The 22,749-nt window shown below is 45.2% G+C and overlaps 3 protein-coding genes across 4 annotated transcripts; 2 read left to right on the top strand and 1 right to left on the bottom strand.

Moving 5' to 3' along the window:
- Positions 1–489: 489 nt before the first annotated feature.
- Positions 490–4,261, top strand: LOC122418399 (aminopeptidase N-like). Its single transcript, XM_043432572.1, has 11 exons — positions 490–998; positions 1,105–1,560; positions 1,632–1,815; positions 1,901–2,072; positions 2,158–2,239; positions 2,320–2,672; positions 2,809–3,092; positions 3,270–3,454; positions 3,561–3,869; positions 3,943–4,021; positions 4,100–4,261. The coding sequence occupies exons 1-11, from the start codon at positions 490–492 to the stop codon at positions 4,259–4,261; spliced, it is 2,775 nt and encodes a 924-aa protein (XP_043288507.1).
- Positions 4,262–6,623: 2,362 nt separating this feature from the next.
- On the top strand, positions 6,624–15,373 carry LOC122418398 (aminopeptidase N-like). Its single transcript, XM_043432571.1, is given in 18 exon segments — positions 6,624–7,084; positions 7,168–7,623; positions 7,711–7,894; positions 7,980–8,148; positions 8,238–8,319; positions 8,394–8,752; positions 8,901–9,184; positions 9,289–9,473; positions 9,574–9,879; positions 10,308–10,386; positions 10,479–10,637; positions 12,450–13,093; positions 13,270–13,725; positions 13,823–14,006; positions 14,090–14,264; positions 14,352–14,433; positions 14,505–14,863; positions 15,012–15,373. Coding segments are annotated over 18 exon segments (4,845 nt in total). The 5' UTR covers positions 6,624–6,764.
- A 2,520-nt stretch (positions 15,374–17,893) lies between these two features.
- Positions 17,894–22,337, bottom strand: LOC122417848 (homeobox protein GBX-1). 2 transcript variants are annotated; one of them, XM_043431686.1, is made up of 3 exons: positions 21,609–22,337; positions 21,171–21,497; positions 17,894–19,485 (listed from the first exon to the last, which is right to left on the bottom strand). In XM_043431686.1, the coding sequence occupies exons 1-3, from the start codon at positions 21,892–21,894 to the stop codon at positions 18,749–18,751; spliced, it is 1,350 nt and encodes a 449-aa protein (XP_043287621.1). In that variant the 5' UTR covers positions 21,895–22,337; the 3' UTR covers positions 17,894–18,748. The 2 variants fall into 2 exon arrangements, with proteins under 2 accessions (XP_043287621.1, XP_043287620.1); XM_043431685.1 differs by having other exon boundaries at positions 21,171–21,500; positions 21,609–22,336.
- Between the last annotated feature and the right edge of the window lie 412 nt (positions 22,338–22,749).

The raw sequence follows: 22,749 nt of genomic DNA, 5'->3' as shown, positions 1-22,749 counted from the left end.
ATGCAAATAGCCGGGGGGAGTCCGATCGTATACGGGAAACGCGGAGCCCTGCGCCACGTGGCGGCCGGAATTGGAAGCTCTGACTCAGGCAGCCGGACAAATGGTTCCGGGTGGAAGAAGGTGGATCAAGCAATTGCGAAATTCAATTCCTTGACAGCTTTTCAGTTAAAACGAAAATGAATTTTGTTTATTTGAATTAGTGGATGGTAAATCGAGTGGAATCAAGAGACGCGGTAGCGGCTCGACGCCAAGAATTAGAAGGAAAAACTGCAGCACAAAAGAAAAGCCAGCGCGAGCCCTGCCGCTACTCTTATATACGCGAATATGCCGGTTTTATGACGTCACAGAATTCAATAGAACATGTGCGAAGATAAGCCATGAAATGTCTTGTAAATAGAGTCGTGAAGCCTCGAGGCATTGGAGAGATGTTGAGCGACGTCTGTATATAAAGATCACGGCGTTGTCGTGGTTTCCACAAGTGGTAACAGCATGTTGGTACGACGATCAGCTCCGCTCGGGCTCCTGGTGGTGGCGTTTCTGACCGCGGCGGTTCCTTCTGAGGGGGCTGTGAAATTTCGATATTCTCACAAATTGGAAACGGTTCCTGAGGATCCTGGAGTTGGTCGGCTCCCTGGGAATGTCTTCCCGAAGAGGTACACGATTAAACTCGAACCTCGCATCGGTCCGGATGAGTTCGGGTTCAAAGGTGAAGTCGAAATCGAGATAAACGTGCGCCGGGTGACATCGATGATTGTGCTGCATGCTGCGAGCCTCGACATAGAAGGACAGTACACGAAACTCCTCCACGCTAATGGTTCGGAGGTTAACGTCGTGATGAGACCTGCTTATGATGCAGATGTGAACTTCTACAAATTGAAGTTGAGCAGTTGCGTCCTGGAAGGTGATTATATATTGAGGATGAAATATTCTGGATTGTTGCACGACGACATGCGTGGATTTTACCGAGATTCGTACCTTAACGATCGAAATGAAACGTCGTAAGTGACAGTTGCTATTTCTTGGTCGATTTCACACTTTTTCATGCTCAATTTTAATGTGGAACGTTGGGGCTCCTCGACATTGAAAAAACTTTATTTTTTTTAGATGGTTTGCCACAACCCTGTTCCAACCAACTTTTGCGAGACGAGCCTTCCCCTGCTTCGATGAGCCGTCCTACAAGGCCACGTTCAAAATTTTCATCATTCATTCCAACACCCACAAAGCAATTTCCAATATGCCAGCTGTCGACGGGTCTATGCCTAGCCAAGATCCAACTAAAATAATAACCGAATTTCAAGAAACTCCGAAAATGTCGACTTTCCTTGTGGCTTTTAGTGTTTCGGACTTCCATTATTACTCTCTTCCTGATGGAACATTCCGAATATTTGCGAGAAAAAATAAACTAAAGATGACTAGATTCGCTGTGTCCATGGGTCCCAAGGTGCTTACTGAGCTGGCCAAGTACACGAATATCGATTACAAACTACCAAAAATCGACAATTTTGTGACGCCACGGTCTTCTGCTCCTGGTATGGAGAACTGGGGTCTTGTCACTTACAGGTAAACCATGATTTCGGTTATTTTTTAACTGAAAGACTGTAGAAAATTTAAAAAATCATTCTCCATCAAAGGGAGAGTGCACTTCTGTATGATGAAGGTCGTACCACCACCGAGGCTAAACACAAAATCGTTAATTTGTTGTCACACGAGTTTGCTCATCAATGGTTTGGCAATCTTGTTACTCCGTCATGGTGGTCCTCCATTTGGCTTAGCGAAGGATTCGCAAAGTACTTTGAGTACTGGATCACCGATAAGGTATCTCATAACGATTGTCAAATTATCGACCGGTTCAAAGTGAAGGCTTCATTTCAATCTACGTTCCTTCATTTCGAATTCCAAGCTCGAGCCATCGTGGCGAATGATGGATCAGTTTGTCATTGAAAATCTTCAAGAAAAGGCGTTCAATGCTGATGACAACGAGGAGGCTCAACACCCAATGGAAATAACGATGGCCCTCGACGATCCGAATCAAGTGATGAAAGCAGCTTTCAATCCGGTTTCGTATTACAAAGGTAATCGTTTTACTGATTCAACACTTTTTCTTTATCCCAGGAATACTTTATTGATCAGGATTTCTTCGGTATTTGCTTGCATCAGCCAGCTGTGTCATCCGGATGTTCGCCCATGTGCTCGCACCAAACGTATTCCAAACTGGATTGCGTAACTACCTGAAGAACAAGTATCGAAATGAATCTTTAAGACGACCTTTTCGGCGCATCATCACCTTCGTCGAGGTCATTGTAATTTTCGATTTTTTAGGAGCTACCAGGTAGTGACATCCAATGACTTGATTAGAGAATTAGCAGCGGTCAGCCGAGACATTGAGTTTGTGGACAAAGCACTGATTTCTTGGATCACACAACCAGGTTACCCGCTCGTTACAGTGACGCAAGATTCTGGAAACGCTGTCATATCGCAAAAACGATTTCTTCCAAAGAGCCAGGACGTCCGCAAGGAGCAGTGGTTTGTCCCAATAAACTTCGTTACCGAAGAGGAACCTGCGAGGTTTTCAGAAACCAGGCCAACCCACTGGCTTCTAAACGATACTAAACAGCTGATAATCCCGGGGTTGAAGAACGACAAGTGGATCATCCTGAACAGCCAGCAAACTGGCAAGTGCTCTAGAAACTGTTAATGCATTACGTCAAAACATATCGTCAGTGCTCTCCCTCGGCTTCAATGTCCTAGAACCAAAATATTCTCTTGGAATAATGACCCAATGACGTAGCAACTTTCTCACCTAATCAGGTTACTACCGAGTGAATTATGATGCCAGGAATTGGCAGTTGATCATCAACTATCTGAAGGATCCAAGCACCATGAAAAATATCCACGTTCTGAATCGAGCTCAACTCCTGGACGATGCTTTCCATCTCGCTGAAGCCGGTGAACTTCCGGATCATTCGATTTTTTTGGAAATGACGAATTATCTCCAGCACGAAGAGGACTTTGTTCCATGGTATGCAGCCCATCGTGCATTTTCAACATTTGACAAAGTTTTGATGAATACTGCAGTTTACGATCGTTACAAGGTGAGAAGCTTTAAACACCTCAAAGACTCTTTCTGCAGGGGTCACTACTTAGTTGTCTTCAAGACCAAAACCTCCTGGCTGATCGAGCCCCAGAATGGGACTTTTTTCGGAACTCGACTGGGAGTACATGTGACGTCATGAATCCCAATTTTTCATGTGACCATCTTTTCTCTCCAGCTCTACATCCAACGACTCATTGCGAAATTGGAAGAAAAATTGGGCTACACTGAAAAGGATAACGAAAGTGACGACGTCAAGATGGCCCGTCCGGATCTAATGAAACTAGCCTGCGCGATGGGCTCTGCTAAATGTCTGAATGCCGCTTTCAACATGATGTTGACCCAAGTGTACGAATACGAAAAGTGTGTAACGAAAGTGTGCCTCCAGAGGGAATATTGAATCCTCGGATTTGTTGATTAGTGCAAGTTTTTCCAACGTTTTCCGTTTCATATGTTGGTGGATCTAAAGGGCATCAGCGGATCTACAAAACATTGTACTCTGCGCGGGAATGCGATCAGTGAACAAAAACGAATGGGACAAAGCTTACGACTATACAAGTGGCTTGAGTCGAGACTCGGATGAATATCGAATCCTGACGAATGCACTGGGCTGTTCTACCAACCCAGAGATCCTTAAGGCGTTCCTCGAGAAAGGATTTTTCACAGCATCTGATGACGAGTACGCAAACGATGTTCTGGACTCGGTACTCAACGGTGATCCTGCTGCTGTCGACGCCATCCTGGCCTTCACCAAGGACAAGTTCGAGTCTTTCATCGAGTAAGTTAAATTCTGTGTTTTTTCTACAAGATTCTCCGAAGGCGTTCAGCGTCCAAAATGCCTCTTTCTGCAGATATTACGGTCCGGACGCGATCGAGACGATTCTCACGAGCAACGCAGACAGAATGACAACACACGAGCAACTGGCACGGGTTGGTAATCGCAGATTTTTTACCGACCTGCAATTCTTTCACCGCGTTTAAGTATGTTTGACGTCTTTGTTTCCACAGCTGCAGGATTTCATTGATACTTTGCCTGCGGAGCATCAGGAATTAGCGAAGAAGCTTAGGAACGGCGCTGTCAGCAAAGCCAGCAAGAATATCAAGTTGGCGGAAAAATATGTGGAGACTGCAGCCAAGTTTTTAAATGCACAACATTTGGTTGGAGAATAAAACTGATAAAATGCCTCACGAAGCCTGAATATTGAATTCAGGCAATCATTTCCATTCGAAAAATGTCGCTCTTCGTGCACGTATGAACTTTTTATTCGTTACGAAAATTTATAATAAACCTTTTATTTTTGTGCAGAATACTTTGGTATTATATTTTTATCAAATTCTTTACTCGCCTGAAACTACTCATGCGTTGATCCAAATTTCGAATTATCGGGTGATGAGATAAGGTGAGGCAAATGATCAAGAAACGGCCAGGGTCTATGTCGATCTTTATTACTCGAGGGCACTCTTCACACTGACTCTCTGGTCAGCGACATCCGAGGATTACAATTTCGGGGAGGGGTGAGATCACAATTTCAGTCGTTTCGTGAAATATTATATCGCGCTAAATTCAAATTATTACAAATTATCACGACAGGCTCGATCCGAGAATTAGCAGCAGTCGGTTAAGCCATCGAGCTCCTGGTCGAATAACCATTTTCTTCAATTACGTAACCGGGTTACCCGGTCATCATTGCGATGAGAGATTATCGGACTGGCAACGTCGTAACATCGCCAAAAATGTGACGACAGCCATTTTCTATTTATATGCGTATATGCATACCTATATTTTAAACCAGCTGGCTCATGGTATTGTCAAACCTTCCACTGTTTATGTGTATAGTTATTACTCGTTAATCTGAAATAAATGTTTTTCTTTTTCCATTTCCAAGTCGTTTTCACTGATAACAATAAGGCTTTCTCAAGACACCATAGATATTTAAAAACATTCTATATTTTCTCATTCTCGTTTTTCGCTCCTGAAAGCTGGGAGGATCCCATCTTATGAAATCCAAATCGTCGCACAGCAAGTGTGCTTTCCATAAGAGCTTTCCTATGTGATTTTCGTTAATTATTTTCTCGACAACCAGACAGCACATTTTCCAGCACATTTCCAAATTTCAACTCTCAAAGTTGGGTTTTTCGATTTCCATTTGATTCGCGTCATCTTGACGAGAAAACTCTTGATAATTCTGTCCTCCAACGTCTCGTTTTACGTTAAGAACTGTGGTGGTAGGCACTGCTGACAAGAATCGATTCCATCGACTCACCAGCACTCAATGTCAGACCATTTGAACTCGCATAGTCAAATTTTACTTCGCATATGAAATCTTGGCTGTAACAGCTCTGAGGTCAGATCGATGACAATGTGAATGAATTTGGATATCATTTGCACAAATTACTTCGCTTGAAATCTTCTATCGTTGCTGACATTATCAATGAGCAATGGAGAGAGAGAGAGAGAGAGAGGGAGAAAGAGAGAATCGGTAAGAGTCAGAAATTTGGGAGATTGATTGATTTAATTTGTTTATTAAAACCCTATAAAAACAATAAAAGCAACTTTTAACAACAACGAATTTTATTTCAAGTACAAAGTGAAGCACAGCTATGACGCAGTAATGACAATTTTCAGATCTTGAGAGATCGAATTTTTTTCAATCAATATTGAATCTTGAGAAATCTTGAAAATTGAATTTTTATAAGAAAAATTTGGATTACAAAAGAAACATACTGGCTTGCTGGCGAGATGACGTTAGTGATTGTTGCAATGGTTCCCAAAATCCAAGTTTTTTCCTTCCTGAGAATCCGGAAGCATTCTTTGACGAATTAGCGAGTTCCTGGATGAGTCCCAATTTGTAATTGAGTCTCTCGGGGCCCTATTTGAGGCTTGGGGCTAATTAGGGCCTTGCCTTGGGACTTGAGTCCCATTTCGGACACGATTTGGGTCTCACTCGTCAGTAAGTCCCAAACCGTGTCTCTGGACCCACTGAGGGCTTATGACGTCACATTTAGTCCCAATAAAATCCAGAAAAAGGGACTCGATTTCGGTGTTTCTCGTCCACTAAAGTCCCGTGTCCCAATCGGGACTTTTCTCTTCATTTCGAACCACTTAAGTGAATCGATTTCCTAACGATTCATCGTTTTTGATTCTCATGTTAAGAGGAAAACTCGACAGAAAATGTACTTGTTTGCTTCCATGATAAGCCTCCCAAGCGACCCAACGGCGCGGGTCAAGGAAACTGATTATTTTATTCCAATCTATTTTCGGGAAATTTATTCATGGACCAATATACCGCAGCGTGTCCCCCATCGGGTCTCTGTGACATTGAATCAGTGTGTTAATCGACAATAAAAATGCTGACCCGCCGGCGGCTCATTTTCAAGATCGAGTTACCTATGACCGGGAAGCGTGTGTGTGTGACGTAAGCTGTTTCGCCGCTGACTATATATTGAGATCGGATTTTCACGAGCTTCTAAAAGCGGCAGGATGTCGGTTCAGCAACGTTATTTGCCTTGCCTCCTGGTGCTGCTTCTCACCGGGGCGATTCTTCTCGGCAAGGCTGCATCAATACCGATCAACGGCTCTCGGGAAGCTGGACCACTCGACGACGATACCGAAAACTATCGGCTCCCGGAGAATGTGCTTCCGACGAGGTACACTCTCAGGATCGAGCCCAACATGGATCCGGATCAGTTGACGTTCAAAGGTGAGGTCGAAATCGAGATTAAGGTCCTCCAGGAAACGCCGAAGATTGTGCTGCACGCTGCGAGTCTCGACATCGAAGAACGTCGCACGGAACTGCTCCATGCGAACGGTTCGAAGGTCAACGTGCCAATGACGTTCGCTTTGGATGAAAAAACGAACTTTTACAAGGTTGATTTGAACAGGAGCGTTCCGAGCGGTCTTTACACATTGAGAATGAAATATCGCGGAATTTTGCACCGCGATATGCTTGGATTCTTCGCAGATTCGTACGTCAACGAGAAAGGCGACGAGGTGTAAGTTAACGCTGCTCTCCATTCGTCGGATTCATCACGATGAGTCCGCTAATGGTGCACGACATAATAATCGCCATTTCCAGATGGTTCGCAGCGACCATATTCTCACCTACGACTGCCAGACGAGCGTTTCCGTGCTTCGACGAGCCATCGTTCAAGGCAACGTTCAAAATATTCATCACTCACTCCGACGCTTACACGGCTATTTCGAATATGCCAGTTGCCAGCAAAACGAAGCCTGCTGGTGATGCGACCAAGTGGGTAACCGAGTTCCTAGAAACACCGAAAATGTCGAGCTTCCTCGTGGCTTTCAGTGTCTCGGACTTTGAGCATCTATCCAGTCCTGACGGAAGGTTCAGAGTCTTTGGAAGAAGCGATAAAATTCATATGGGGGAATTCGCTCTGGCCATGGCCCCTAAAGCACTCGGGGCGATGGCGAACTACACGAAAATCGATTTTCAACTTCCGAAGTTGGATAGCATCGTCATACCAGAGTTTCCTGGAGGTGGTCTGGAGAACTGGGGCCTCATCGAGTACCGGTAAATTGTGATTTTGGAATGTCAATACCTCAGACGCTTGTTTGACCTTGTTGCCAATGATGATACCCGTTTGTTGGTAATTCGAAGGGAAAGTTGGATATTGTATGACGAGAGTCACACGACCACTGAGAACAAGCACGACAAAGCTAAGACACTGTCGCACGAGTGTTCCCACCAATGGTTTGGAAACCTCGTCAGTCCGTCATGGTGGTCCTTCAATTGGCTTAGCGAAGGACTCGCTACTTACTTTGGCTACTGGATCACCGACCAGGTATTCAGTGACGATCAGCGCACCATCCGCTGGTTAAGAATGAAAAATCTCTTGCTACCAAAGTTCTCTAATTTTAAATCTAAAGATCGAACCATCCTGGCGGATAATGGACGAGTTTGTGACAAAAGTTCTCCAAGAAAAAACACTCACTGCTGACGCTGATAACGTGCAGCCTCCCATGGACCTAACGGAAAGGTTTGATGAGCCTGATGAAGTGATGGGAAAAGCTTTCAACTCTGTGACTTATTCAAAAGGTAATTTTATCCAATAACCAACAGAGTTGTTTCGCTGCGATGAGGCTTCTCTCGTTGATCAAGATCCTTTTTATTTTTGCTCGCCATAGCTAGCTGCGTCATTCGGATGTTCGCACACGTGCTCGGCCCAACCGTATTTCAAATCGGACTGCAGAATTATTTGAAGAACAAGTACACACGAATTTCAGGCTAAAAAGTTCCCCAACTTCGTCGAGTATGTTCTTATTGAATTCTCGATTCCTCAGGAGCTATCAGGCGGCTACTTCCGATGACTTGGTCAGAGAATTAGCAGCAGTCGGTCAAGACATTGAGTTCCTGGACAAAGCACTGGTTTCCTGGATCACACAATCTGGTTACCCGGTCGTCACAGTAACGCGAGATTACGCAACTGGGAATGCTACAGTATCCCAAAGACGATTTTCAACATCAGAAAGCAGGGTCCGAAATGGGCAGTGGTTTGTCCCAATAAACGTCGTTACCGAGGAGAAACCTTCAAGTTTTTCACAAACCAGGCCAACCCATTGGCTTCTGAACGATACTGAACCGCTGACACTCTCGGGGTTGAAAAACGACAGCTGGATCATCCTGAACAGCCAGCAAACTGGTGAGTGCCCTAGTAATTGTTAGTGCAGGCTCCAATCACTTACGTCAAAACATGTCGTCAGTGCTCTCCCTCTGCCTCAATGTTCCAGAACCAAAATATTCTCTTGTAATAATGATCCAATGATGCAGCAACTTTCTCACCTAATCAGGTTACTACCGAGTGAATTATGATGCCAGGAACTGGCAGTTGATCATCGATTATCTGATGAACCCAAACACGTTGAAAAATATCGACGTACTGAATCGAGCTCAACTCTTGGACGATGCTTTCTATCTTGCTGATGGTGATGAACTTCCGGATCAATCAACTTTCTTAGAAATGACGAAGTATCTTCAGCACGAAGACGATTACGTTCCATGGTACGCGGCTCACCGTGCCTTTAAAATTCTCGACCATTTTTTGAAAAATACTCCATCGTACGATCTCTACAAAGTAAGAAACTCCCGATAACTTGAAGCTTCACTTGTCCAAGGCAAACGTTTGTTTGCTCTTTGATCAAGGACAAACGTGTAACTGTCATCGTTACCGTTTTCTAGCTCTACGTACAACGACTCACTTCAAAATTGGAAGAAAAGTTAGGCTACTCTGAGAACGACGATGAAACTGACGATGTCAAGTTGAACAGACTGAAAGTGATCGAAGTGGCATGCGCAATGGGTTCTGCCAAGTGTCGTACTGCCACTCATGAGATGCTGCTTGAACACGTGGTCAAATTCAATAAGTGAGAAAGGAATGCGCAACAAATATCTTAAATCATTGAGTAGTTTGATCTCCGAAGAATTTTTTCAAATGATTTCTTCTCCATTTTGTTTGATCTGAAGAACTTCAGCTGACCTTCAAAGTGTCGTGCTCTGCGCAGGAATGCGATCAGTGAACAAAGAAGAGTGGGAAGAAGCTTACAATTACACGACCCAAATGCTTCGAGATACAGACGAGCACCGAGCCCTCGTTGACGCACTTGGTTGTGCTTCTGATCCTGAGATTCTCAAGGAATATCTTGGAAGAGGAATCTTCGAGGAGTCTAACATTGATGCATATAGAGCCTTCGAAGCAGTGTTAAAAGGCGGCGGCATCGGTGTCGATGCCATCTTTGCTTTCATCAGGGACAGATTTCAATCCATAATGAGGCAAGTTACGTATTGGAATTTGAGGTTGTCCCGAGTTTACTCGGGACCTGAGGTAACTCGGGACAAGCGAGCACAGAATTTAGTTCGAAATGGGACAGTTTTATTCGCTTGGTTCGAACTGGAGGCCATGGGTTTTAAATTCGAACCTGGTGTCCCACAGTGGAATCATGTGTCCCAAATGTGAAGCCAGTGTCCCGAGTAGAGTGTTTTGAAAGCTGTCATTTGGCAATTGTTCGATTCGGACTTGACAAGGGAGAAAGCTCACATTTGGGACCTGATGGGGGTCTTGATTGTCCCAAGTTTCCAGTCCCGATTGGCACTCCTGTCGAATTTTTTTGAGGGATTCACCAATCCCCCAGGGTTGGGATATGGAAGCATCTCAAGGTAAATGAAACTTGCTTATCACTCGAATCGCTTCCTCTCTGCAGTAACTATGGTCCGCGCTTAGTGAGAGGGGCTCTTAATCAGATTGCAGGTCGAATGACAAACCAAGAGCAAATGACACAGGTTGGTAGTCGAAGATATTGTATCGCTGAGAAATTCGTCCCGAATCAAAGAATTTTACCCATCGATTAAGTTTCTCGCTTTTGTCGTTTCAGCTGCGAACTTTTATCGATACGTTGCCCGCTGAGCATATGGAACTGGCGAACGCCTTGAGGGATTTAGCAGCTAACGAAGCCAGATGGAGCATCGAGTATGCGATTAATTATGGAAAAGCTGCGGTGAAGTTTCTGAGGGCACAAAATTTGACTGAAAAATGAAACTTTGACGAGGTGCAACTGACCCAACGAATGTCAGCCTGGAACAGAATAAAATTTCTCGAAACTATTTTCTCCTTTTTCAAATGCCCTTCAAGCCTTTATTCCCCTCCAAAAATTGCCAATAATGGGCGCCCCTTCGCGTCACGTGATTTTCACTACTCGAGAGCAGCTAGATCACTTTCAGACAGAATCCTTCCCTTCATCATCACGATCGTACTTTTCCCATGCGCCTTATGCCAGGGTAACCACGATAACGACGCTGAAAAAATATAAACTAGCATCGTATTTTATGGGTGCCCAAATTGGATCGATTTTTACTTCCTTATTGAAGATATAATCACTTTAAATTAATGTCAGAGTTATTAATTCGAAATTGTAAATACATTTTTTCAACTTATATTTGGACGAATGAAATTACAAGGCATTATATACTTCATTATTACTGTGTACGTCTTTCATAAATTTCGTAAGAAGCGTTCAATTGTTATATTGAAAGATAAACGATTTTTCACGCACAGTCCCTATAACCGTGTGTATTTTTGTTCATATTGAAACGCGTTTATCTCAATAACCAATAAGACGAACCTTTTAAAATTTGATACGCGTTTCAATCTACTACTTATTCAAACTCTGTGTAAATTTTAAGTCTTTCTTAAGAATATTGTTTCGTGCCTGAACTACCTTGATAGGCCCAAACTAACTGAATTCAAATTAACGTTACCTTTAACTCTTTAGCATACTCACAAAAATCAACATTTTTATTAGCAACTAGTCATTTTTAACGTTATCAGGGTCGCTCTTTCGAATGGAGCTGAGAAAATTTTGGAAAAACGACATCTTATCATACTTTTTTAAGGAAACGTGAAAAAAATTAGGATTTTTCACCGTTTTTTTTTGATTCCTTCATTTTTCGATAGGAAAACATTTTTTTATCACTCCCAAACTTATTAGAAAAGTGTTCCCGATACTCAGGCAAGGTGGCGTTGTCAAAATGGCGGCTGCAGGAATGAATTTTCATTTCAATGGATGATTACGAAAGTTTATCGGTTCGGTTTCATGTTTTTAAGGAGAAAGTAACATTTATTGGGGTTTGGATGTTTTCTTCATCAACCGGCTTGAAATTATTATACTCATGGCGGTTTTTTGGGTCGCTGATCACGAAGCAGGTGTCAGAATTACAAAATTCAAGATGACGGCTATTTGTCTTCGAATTTGTTCTATTTTAAAAAATATTTTTTGTAATTTCGTGAATTTGTCGTTGTTTTTGTATTTAAATGTTTTTTAAATTATTTTTATATTACCGTGACAATTGTTTCAAGACCGTACATAGATTGAGTTGTTGAATGGTGAACGGGAAAACGGATAAGAGAAAAATACGAGAAAAATAAGAAACATAAAGATACAAAATAAAATACCAAAAATATGAAAACACAAGAAAAAGAAGAAAAAAAGTGTATGAAAATACATCAAATTTACAAATATACAAGAAAAAACAACAAATTCACAAGATTACAAAAAAACATTTTAAAAAATACAACAAATTTCAACACAAATAGCCGTAATCTTGAATTCTGTAATTCTGACATCTGCTTCGCGATCAGCGACCCAAAAACCGTCATAAGTATAATGTCAAGCCGGTTGAATAGAAAACATCGAGTTTGAACAGCCGCCATCTTGAATTTCACCGTTTTGAAATCGAATTGATATGAACGACCCCGAAACCCCAATAAATGTTACCAACACCCGAGAATAGTGCCAGGTCTTCGTCGCAGTAGATGGTATTGTTTGCCCATCGGAAAAATTTTTCAGCTACTGTTGATACTGATAAGAAAAACGGAATTTTCTGTGGCGCGGTGTTATTGTGTTGAGAGTCGTGAGCTAGTTTGCCACAGGCTATATATATCGAGATCGCGTTTCCGGGAGCTTAAAAAAAGTGACAAAATGTCGTTTCTCGACGGTGCTCCGTTCTGCCTCTTGGTGCTGCTTCTCACCGGGACGATTCCTCTCGGCATCGTACCGGTCGACGGCTCCGAGGAACCTGAACGAGACGATGATTCTGCCGAAAACTATCGTCTTCCGACGGATGTGCTTCCGATGAGATACACTCTCAAAATAAATCTCTTCACGCCATCGAACGAGCATCAATACAAAACGTTTAGCGGCGAGGTGGAAATCGAGATGAACGTCGTGCAGGAAACGTCGACGATCGTACTGCACAATCGGTTTCTCGAAATCTTGCCCAATGACACGGAACTGCTCCATGCGAACGGTTCGAAGGTGCACGTGCCAATGACATTCGCTTCAGATCTGGAAACGGAGTTCTGCAGGGTGAATTTGAACGGGAGAATTCCGAGCGGTGCTTATGTATTGAGAATGAAATATCTTGGATTTTTCGATGATTATATGCAGGGACTTTTCACAGATTCAGCCGTCAACGATAAAAGTGAAACGGTGTAAGTTACATTCTTATGATAAAAATATTCTGAACGTGGGTGTTTATTGATTTTATTAGTAATTTAGACTTAAAATTAGTCAACTTAAAGCAGTTGCAAACTTGATTGGTCATAGAACGGCCAAACTACTTTAATGCGATGCGCGGTAAATAAATCGCATGAAATTCGATTTTCAGAAGGTTCGCGACAACCCTATTCTTCCCTACTCATGCCAGACAAGCATTCCCGTGCTTCGACGAGCCATCGTTCAAGGCAACCTTCAAAATATACATCACTCACCCCGAGGCTTACGAGGCCATTTCCAATATGCCAATTGCCAGTAAAAGAAAAAAACATGGTACGACCGACTGGATAACCGAGTTCCAAGAAACTCCGAAAATGTCGACTTACATGGTGGCTTTCACTGTTTTCTCGAACTTTACTAGTCGCTCCGGATTATACAATAGATTTAAAATCTTTGCGAAGAACGATCCAGCTCGTATGAGCCAATTCACTCTGAATACGAGCTCTAGAGCACTTGCAGCGATGGAAAAATACACGGGATTCGTTTCCGAAATTCCGAAAATGGATATTATCGTCATACCAAACTTGGATGATGATTATCATGGGTACTGGGGCCTCATCCAGTATGGGTAAATAATAATTTTTCAATGGGAATCTAATCCAGACCGGAAACCGGTCTCGAGCCAGACACCCGTTTGACTTTTTTGACAATATGATCATCCAAAGGGAAAATTCGATATCGTATGATGAGCATCACACGACCACTGAAGCCAAGCACTTCAAGGCTGTAGCAGTGTCGCACGAGTGTTCCGCCCAATGGTTTGGAAACCTCGTGACTCCGTTATGGTGGTCCTACTATTGGCTCAGCGAAGGATTCGCTACTTACTTTGGCTACTGGATCACCGACCAGGTAATTAGTAACAATTAATTATGCAGAGCATCCGAACGGAGAGTTAGTTTTTATACACCTTCTGTAATACTGAACTGCGCAAGCTCGAGCCATCCTGGCGGGTGATGGACGAGTTCGTGGTAAAAGTTGTCCAAGAGTCGGCTCTGATTGATGACGCCAATTACGAGGGTAATTCTTCCATGGACCTAACGGCGGAGAGGTTCGATGATTCTTACGAAGTGAAGGAAAAAGCTTTGAACCCTGTGACGTATAACAAAGGTAATTATTTCGAAAAACCAACAGAAATGCTTTGCTACAATACGTTTTTTAACGAGATTCCTCCTTTAATTTTTGCTTGGCTCGCAGCTAGCGCCGTCATTCGGATGTTTGTCCATGCCCTGAAACCAGCCATATTTCAAAAAGGATTGAAGAATTATTTGAGAAAGAAGTACGCGAATTAGGGTCATAGACGATGCCAACTTGGTTGACTTTGTTCTGATTGAATTGCTCATTCCTCAGGAGCCACCAAGTGGCTACGTCCGGTGACTTGGTCAGCGAATTAGCAGCAGTCGGTCAACACCCTAAGTTCCTGAAGAAAGCACTGGTTTCCTGGACCACACAATCTGGATACCCGGTCGTCACAGTGACGCGAGATTACAGGACTGGAAACATTGCTATATAGCAAAAACAATTTAAAACAACGGAAGGCGACAAGCGGAATGGAAAGTGGTTTATCCCGATAAACTGGATCACCCAACGTAATGTTGCAAGATTCTCGCGAACTGGACCAGCAAAGTGGCTTGAGAGAACTTGTCAGCCAATGCTACTCTGCAGCTTGAAAAAAGACAGCTGGATCATCCTGAACAGCCAGCAAACTGGTAAGTGCCCTAGAAATGGTTAGTGCAGGCTGCAATTACTTCCGTTAAAACGTATCGTCAGTGCTCTCCCTCTGCCTCAATGTTCCAGAACCAAAATATTCTCTTGTAATAGTAATCCAATGATGCAGCAACTTTTTCACCCAATCAGGTTACTACCGAGTTAATTACGATGCCAGGAACTGGCAGTTGATCAGCAATTATCTGATGAACCCAAAGACGATGAAAAATATCCACGTACTGAATCGAGCTCAACTCTTGGATGATGCTTTCCATCTCGTTGATGGTAGAGAACTTCCGGATGAATCAATTTTCTTAGAATTGACGAAGTATCTTCAGCACGAAGAAGACTACATTCCATGGTACGCAGCTAATCGTGCCTTTGAAAGACTCAACCGTTTTTTGAAACATACTGCATCTTACGATAAATACAAGGTAAGGAATTCCAGATATCTTAAGGCTTTATTCGCCCACAAGTCCTCAAGTTCTTCTCTTGACCAAGGACAAGCGTAACTGTAATCGTTACCTTTTCGTAGCTCTACATACGACGACTGATTTCAAAAATGGAAGAAAAGTTAGGATACCATGAGATCGTGGACGAGAATGACGACTCTAGGTTGCTCAGGTTGAAAATAATCAAATTGGCGTGCGAAATGGGTTCTGCCAAATGTCTGACTGCTACTTCGAAGATGTTGTCTGATCACTTGGTTGGATTTAAAAAGTAAGACGCGAATTCATATGAAAAATCCCAAATCATCGAGACCTTTGATTTCTGTAGAGTTTTTTCAAATGATTCCTTCTACGTTTTGTTTGATTTTAAGACTTTCAGCTGACCTTCAAAGTGTTGTTCTCTGCGCGGGGATACGATCAGCAAGACAAGAAGAGTGGAAAACAGCTTACGATTACACAATTAAATTGTCGTCCGATTCGGGCGAGTACAGAGTCCTCGTTGACGCACTCGGTTGTTTTTCTGATCCAGAGATTCTCAAGATATACATTGAAAAAGTACTTTTCGAGATGCCTGGCATTGATAGAAGCAAAGCTGTTGAATCAGTACTAATGAACGACGGTGTTGATGCTTTCTTAACCTTCGCCAGGGACATATATCATTCCGTCACTAAGTAAGTAACGTTTTCATTTTTTTTTGTCGTATGCGAAAATCGCATCTTAAAGTAACTAGAAAAGCGTCCCCATTGGAATTCACGTCTATCCCGAATTAACCTAAGACTTGGGACACTCGGGACAAGCGCGGCCAAAGTTAAGTCTGAATAGGGACAATTTTGTTCACTCGGTATAAGCTGGACGTCATGAATCTTAAATTGGATCTCGGTGTCCCGAGTAAAGTCTTTTTCCGATCGCCATTTTATTTGGGACAATTTGGGTCTCATTCGTCCCACTCAAGTCCCGAATATCGGGTCTCAATTGGAACTTGATTGTGATTTTTTTGAGGGTCTCACCAATTTGGCAGCAAGCTTCGGGCCTGGCAACACCTTTCGGCAAATGAAACTTGCTCATCATTCGAATTGCTTCTTTTTTACAGTAAATATAATCCGATTGCGGTTGCAGGGATTATACATTCGGCTATTTCGCAAATAACAAGTCAAAAGCAAAAGACACAGGTTAGCAATCAGAGATTTTGGATTCCTAAAAAATTCGTCCCGAATCAAAAAATTCTATCGTTTCTTGCTTTATTATTGCAGCTCCAAAACTTCATTAATACTTTGTCCTCCAAGCATTTGAACTTCGCGAACTATCTGATCATCTTACAAACCATGTACGATGCGACATGGAACATCGAGAAGACGATAAAATATGAGAAAACTGTATCAAAGTTTCTGCAGGCACAACATTTGTCTGAATAATGAAATTTCGATAAGAGGCTACAGAAATAAATGAATGTTAGTCTGCAACACAATAAAAGTTTTAGAAACTATTTTCCCTTTTTTCAAATGTCCCTACCCAAGCACTTTCCCTCCAAAAATTGGCAAACCTGAGCGCTCCTCCGTAACGTGATTTTCATTACTCGAGTGCAGCTACGTCACTCTCAGTTTCGACTCTGGACCAAGAGTTATAGAGGCTCGAATAATTCATCGATAAAATTCTTCTTCTTGGCAAAACAGCCAAATTGTAGAATGCTCGATATTTCGAAATTTTTTAAGTCGTCATATCAGATTGGAGAAAAATAAGTAATTCGAGATTCTTATTCTCGATCGACTTTTTAGCATGTTACGTGTTTAAGGAGGGTGGATCACGACGATACAATGTTGCCATGCGAAGCCATGTTAAAAGTATTAAGAATTTCAAAATGATAAGAATTTAATAAAATTTGGTAAATCTATTCTTTAACAATATATAAGACAATATAATTTTTTTTAGATTTTTCTACCACATAGCTCTCGAGTAATTGAACATTAAAGTTCACGTGTATAAGCATAGAGTTTACATGTATACAGTTATACATCTCGTGCATAAGAACTTCGATTTAATGCTCAATTATTCGATAACCATGTGGTAAAAAAATTTGAAAAAAATTGTATTCGTATACTTGATGCTAAAGAATGTTATCACCAAATTTGATCAAATTCTGATTATTTTCATTTCGTGATCCACCCTCCTTAATCGAATATTCCTCCTTTGAATTTTTATTAACTCGAAAATATATATTTCGGTAGTTTGCATTCAAAATGCAATTGTTTACAGATAGACCAGAATATAGAGTGTAGTAAAAAATCGAAAGTCAATTTTCCCAGCCTATATTCTCGAGTCTACGTGGCCAGTCGAGTTGTTTGCCCTTCGGAATAATAATATTTAAGCTACTGTTGGCACTGATAAGAAAAATGTAATTTCCTACTTCGTGGTGTTATATTGTTGAGAGTCGTGAGTTCGTCAATATTGTTTAAATATTGTGAACAGCTGCTTCAAGTATTCGTTTATATCTCGTAAAAATGTCAAGTCCAAAATTTCGATTTCGAGTAATAGTCGTGCGATCTCCTTAAGGGTGTTTCCTGGCTCAAAATGAAAAGACGGTGGTCGCTCGTTGTTAAAATGCGTTACACACGTTTATTTTCGTATTTCCGTAGCGATACCGAAACTATACACACAATGATTGGGCTGAAAAAGGTTTATCTTTGGTGTCAGCTGACGGGTTGGCTGCCTCCAAAAAACTCGATCTGAATATTCCGGGGCACGGCGGCGGTCGGTACGGAGCAACGTGCAAATATATTAAGGTAGATCTTCCATTTACATATTTATTTACATCAATTAAATAATATCCCGTATTCGATGCGACGGGAGAGTGGAAAAAAATGAAAAATAAAACAACGATAATACGAAGGGTCGTGAGAAGACGAGCGCGTGGAGTTTTATCGCGTTTGTCCCCGGCTCGCGGGGCTTTGGACACGAGAGACCGATAATTCCCCACCAATTTCCGAGGCTCCGCGCACTCCGGTGGCGCCTCCATACGATCCATACGGATGGCGAAGGTCGGAGGGTCTCGATCCCCTCCCACGAGGAGTCGTCTCTCATTATCTTAAGGTACGGAGGCGAGTTAATGTGTCTCGTATATACAAAGAGTGAGTCTCCGATCGAGGCGAGCGTCGTTGGCTGCCGGTTGCTTTTTATTATCGTCGGTAATCCTCCCGGGGTCTCGTTACCTCTGCGAGGATAATCCTCTTTGGGGGATTACAACGGCGAGTTTCTCCGAGATGGGAGATGGGTGCGGCCCGCAGGAGTCGTCCGCGGGTCGCGGGCGCTCCGTGTTCCGTAATCTTCATAATCGCCAGCGGGATATTCGGTTGATCATCGAGATTCGGTGCGTCGATGTGCGCCCGGTTTGGCGTCGTCGCGAGGCCGTCGGATCGGCGGCAGGCACCATCTCCCCGATTCGGGCTACCTCCTCGGGGTTCTCGTGTTCCGGGGTGCACTGAACGCCCTGAGGCCCGTGCCGGTGCCGAGTTGGCCGATGCCCGCGGTCAGCGAGGCTCCGGCGCCGATTCTCCCGAGCCCCCCGGGCCTCGGGACCGTCGGCGTCGTCCCCGTCGCCGACGAGGACGCGGCTCCCAACCCGGTCGCGTCCCCCAGCAGGACGAGGCTCTGCTGGCCCTGGCCCGGCCGCTTTTCCAGGTGATGGTGGTGCGACCGGACGGCGAGCCTGCTCACGTGCACGGGGATGGGGACGACGATCCTTGGCCCGTCGCTCAGGCCCCCGCCGTGCCGGCCGTTCGCGCTCCCCCCGCTGCCGCCCCCGGCCCCGCCGCCCCCGCTCGTCAGGCCCGCCTTGACCCGCTTCCACTTGGCGCGCCGGTTCTGGAACCAAATCTTCACCTGGACCTCGGACAGCTTCAGGGCGTGGGCTATGTGCGAGCGCTCCGTCAAACTCAGATATTTCTTCGCGTGAAATTCACGCTCCAGCTCCAGCAGCTGCTCCGACGTGAACGCCGTTCGTCGCCGACGCGCTTTGCTGCTCGACGATCCTCCTCCGAGCCCGCCGCCTCCGGCCCCGCAACTCCCGGACTCGCTTCCCCGCGGCTTCTTCCCAACCGAATCCCCCCCATCCTCGACGCCGACGACCCCGTCCCCGAGCAGCTCGTCCTCGCTCTCCGCTGACACTCGACCGCTCTCCGATCCTGCAACAATTTTTTTCACACCGTTCGTTCAGACTCCTCCAACGAGAGGTCCCGCGCTTATTGTCTAATCTTTCAGGGAACGCACTTCACGAAAAGCGGGCTCTAGACTCCACCGAGCGACCCTCCCCGGGAGAGAAACCCCCGGACCCGGAACACCCACTTTTCGAAAGCAATGCTAAATCCGGAGCGAGGCATTTTCTCTAGACTTTTTAGAAACAAACGAGCCCGGAAACGGGCTCCGTGAAAATTAGGCATTTTTTTATTTTCATTCTCTCAATTCTTGGGAATTTTTATTCTTTCACTGTTTTTTTTTTCTTTCCCAAGTTTTTTTTTACAATTTTTACATTTCTTTATGAATTTTGATTTTTCTACTTTTCTTCAATTTTTCTTAACGATTTTTCAATATTTAACCAGAAATGCAAACAAAGCGATGAAATTCTTTTAAAATCTCTTCTACTTTAGTATTTTTCTAGCTTCAATTTCCCTCTTTTTTCTCAATAGTTTCTATATTTTTCTAAAAATGAAAAAAAAAAACGACATTTTCTTTCGAAAGTTCTTTCCAATTTTTAGTTTTCTTCAAAATTTGATTTTTCCACTTTTATTGTGCAATTTTTAAATGTCTTTCCAGAAATGTAAACAAGGCAATGGAATTCTTTCAAAATCTCTTCGCATTTAAAGATTTTTCTCATTTCAATTTCTCGCTTTTCTCAGCTTTATTTATATTTTTCAAAAAATTGAAAAAAATCACGAAACTATTCCACAATTCCTTGTTTTTTCAATATTTTAGCCATTTTTCAAATTTTCATTAAAATTCTTTTCCCTTTTCTTTTCTTTCCTTTCCCATACTTTTGTCGCGGCTCAAATGGCAGTGAAAAATTTCACAAATTCCTGGGCCGCAAGGGCCGATTGGTCCCGAAATTGTTTTCCGGACACGCAACGGGGGGCTCTAGAAAATTGGTGGAATTTTTTTTCGATCTGGCACGAGTGGTTTTGAAAAAAATTTGCATTCGCATTTTTTTTTTCCGGTTAAAAAATGTACAGCACGTTCCTCGATGTTCGAGAGTGAGAAAAAAGGGGAGATTTGTAAACTCGTTAAAAGTACGATATTTTCTCAGGATTTTGGGACGGCTTCGCCTCCACGAGGAGCCGCGGCAGGGCGCGGGAGCCGTCTACGATCGATAAGCGTGGCTGTACGGCAGAGATTGAAATTAGCCTTTGGAGCTGGAGCGCGCGAGCTTGTTCGGCAATGAAATTAGAGATTGACGCGGGCGGCGGAGGCTTTTAATTGATCGGTCGATAAGACGGTGCGCGCTAATGGCGAAGCGAGTTCAGTGAATGCGAGCGTGTCCGGACTGTCGCGGAGGTTTTCTTCGCTTGTGACCCCCGGGAGCCCCTGGCACGGCGCGGGAACTCGGACGAGCGACGGGACGCACGAACGAGGAAAAGTAAATAAAAAGCGGGTGCGCGTGTCACTGGCGAAACGAGGGACGGGTTCTCGGAAGACGATTCGAACTCGGGGGACGAGACTCGCATATGAAATCGCGGGCCCCGCAATATCGCCAGGCTCGCGGTACGCGAGCGTCGGCGCCGGGAACCTCCACGGGGACGGGGACACCCCGGGTGAGGGTTCGCGGGAAACTCCCGAGGAAGGTCGGCGAGCAGGTTAAATAATCTCGGGAACTGACCGTGGCGGGACTTGCTGGACAAATCGTGAACTGGCGACAGACTACCGTCGTCCTCGCTGTCGGTGAGGTTAATCCGGGCGCGTCCTTCCGGGAAGCCAGGGTAGGCGTTGACGTGGGAATCGAAGGGGAGGTGCTGTCCGGAGGCTCTGTCCTCGTAGAGGCTGTTGTGGTGCCCGGCGACGAGGTGCTGCGACGGAAAAGCTGCGGAGGCTTGTCGGTGCGGGAACCCGGAGGGGGGTCCGTCGTCGGCGGAGGTGCCAGGAGCTCCGGCGTACATCCTCATCGGGAGCCAGGCGCCGTAGAGCCCGAGTGCGGGCATCGCGAGTCCTGCTTCGAGATTCATGCGCTCGTTAGTACTCTCGGCGTCGCCGAAGCTCTTTGGCCCGGGGAAATCGCGATCCCGGCGATCGGCGATGAGCGGAACGAGGGAAAAAATACCTGGTAAGGCGCCCGCGGCGCTCGCGAGGCAGTGCCGTCGGTAGAGAAGCTCCCGGTCGCGCTCCGCGTCCTCGACGGCCTCGATCCCGGCGCCCCGGGCCTTCCGGGAGTCGCCGCCCTGGCTCCGGTTCCCGATGAGGCTCTCTATCGTGAAGGGCCGGGGCGTCGGTCGATGCTGGTACTCCTGGTGCTCGCCGTCCTTCCTCGGAGCGTCGTTGACGCTCTCGAGCTCGTCGCTCGCCGAGCCGACGTCGAGCTCGGTCTCCTCGAGCCCGGAACACTCCATCGCACTCCTCGACGATGCTGCTTCACGTTCTCCTCGATTCTCGCACTCCCTCCGGCACTCGGAACATCTCGCTCTAATCCGAGAGCACCGGGGCACACTTGACACTCCTCGAGAAGCGAGCCGGGAGGCTACGCCCCCGGGTACATGCTCCCCCGGAACTGCTGCGATTCTCAGGCTTATCCCGCACTCCCGACTACTCCCTTGTCATCGAAACTCAAATACTCGGAGAGCCGAACCTCCCGAACAAGGACCGAGGCAGGGCTAAGACCGCGCGAGCTTCGGCCTGCGAGTGGCAAAGTCGCCCGACGACTGCCGCTCCTCCGTCGGCTCTCCGGCTCCGGGGGTAGTTTTCTCCTGGCCTCGACGCGCACCGGCCGCTGCGCCTTCCCCCCGCGGCCGACGGGGCGTCGCCCCCGGCCGCGGATTCGCTCCGCTCAGGACCAACCGGCCGACGCTCTCTCGCCGGCCGCCATCTTGCCACGGCCCGCTCTTCGCTCCTTCCCGAGCTCCCTGCTCTGCGAGCAGGCGCCACGCGACTCGCCAAATCCCTCGCGAACACTGAATCGGGCTCGTGCTCGCTCAGCCGCAATTAGGCACAATGCAAATCACCGCTTCACGGGGGGATCATCCCCGAGCTCGGATCCTCCACTCGCCCCCACAACTCGAACTTTCTCCACCTCTCGTCACGCCACTTTGCTGTCCTTAATCCTCCGACTGCTGCTGTCTCGAAAGCCAAGAAATTCCCGGCCGAATTGCCCGGAATTCTCCGAGCATTATTGACAGCCTGCATGCCCACGAATCTGCTGGCAATTTTCATTTACTTCGGAAGATCCTGTCACCGACTGCTCACGAGAT

This window comes from Venturia canescens, chromosome 11, assembly GCF_019457755.1.
Source record: "Venturia canescens isolate UGA chromosome 11, ASM1945775v1, whole genome shotgun sequence".
Taxonomy (NCBI): domain Eukaryota; kingdom Metazoa; phylum Arthropoda; class Insecta; order Hymenoptera; family Ichneumonidae; genus Venturia; species Venturia canescens.
The sequence above is the reverse complement of the archived record's forward strand: the minus strand, read 5'-3'. Positions and strand labels throughout refer to the sequence as shown.

What these genes read in the sequence shown, in the direction of transcription:
- LOC122418399 (XM_043432572.1), top strand. Translation starts at nt 490, where the DNA reads ATGTTGGTACGACGATCAGCTCCGCTCGGGCTCCTGGTGGTGGCGTTT. An exon ending in AGTACTGGATCACCGATAAG is followed by an intron (nt 1,816 to 1,900) that starts GTATCTCATAAC and finishes TCGAATTCCAAG; the next exon opens with CTCGAGCCATCGTGGCGAAT. An exon ending in CACACGAGCAACTGGCACGG is followed by an intron (nt 4,022 to 4,099) that starts GTTGGTAATCGC and finishes TTGTTTCCACAG; the next exon opens with CTGCAGGATTTCATTGATAC.
- LOC122417848 (XM_043431685.1), bottom strand. Translation starts at nt 21,894, where the DNA reads ATGGAGTGTTCCGGGCTCGAGGAGACCGAGCTCGACGTCGGCTCGGCG. An exon ending in CGCCGCGGGCGCCTTACCAG is followed by an intron (nt 21,501 to 21,608) that starts GTATTTTTTCCC and finishes TGAATCTCGAAG; the next exon opens with CAGGACTCGCGATGCCCGCA. An exon ending in GTCCAGCAAGTCCCGCCACG is followed by an intron (nt 19,486 to 21,170) that starts GTCAGTTCCCGA and finishes AAATTGTTGCAG; the next exon opens with GATCGGAGAGCGGTCGAGTG.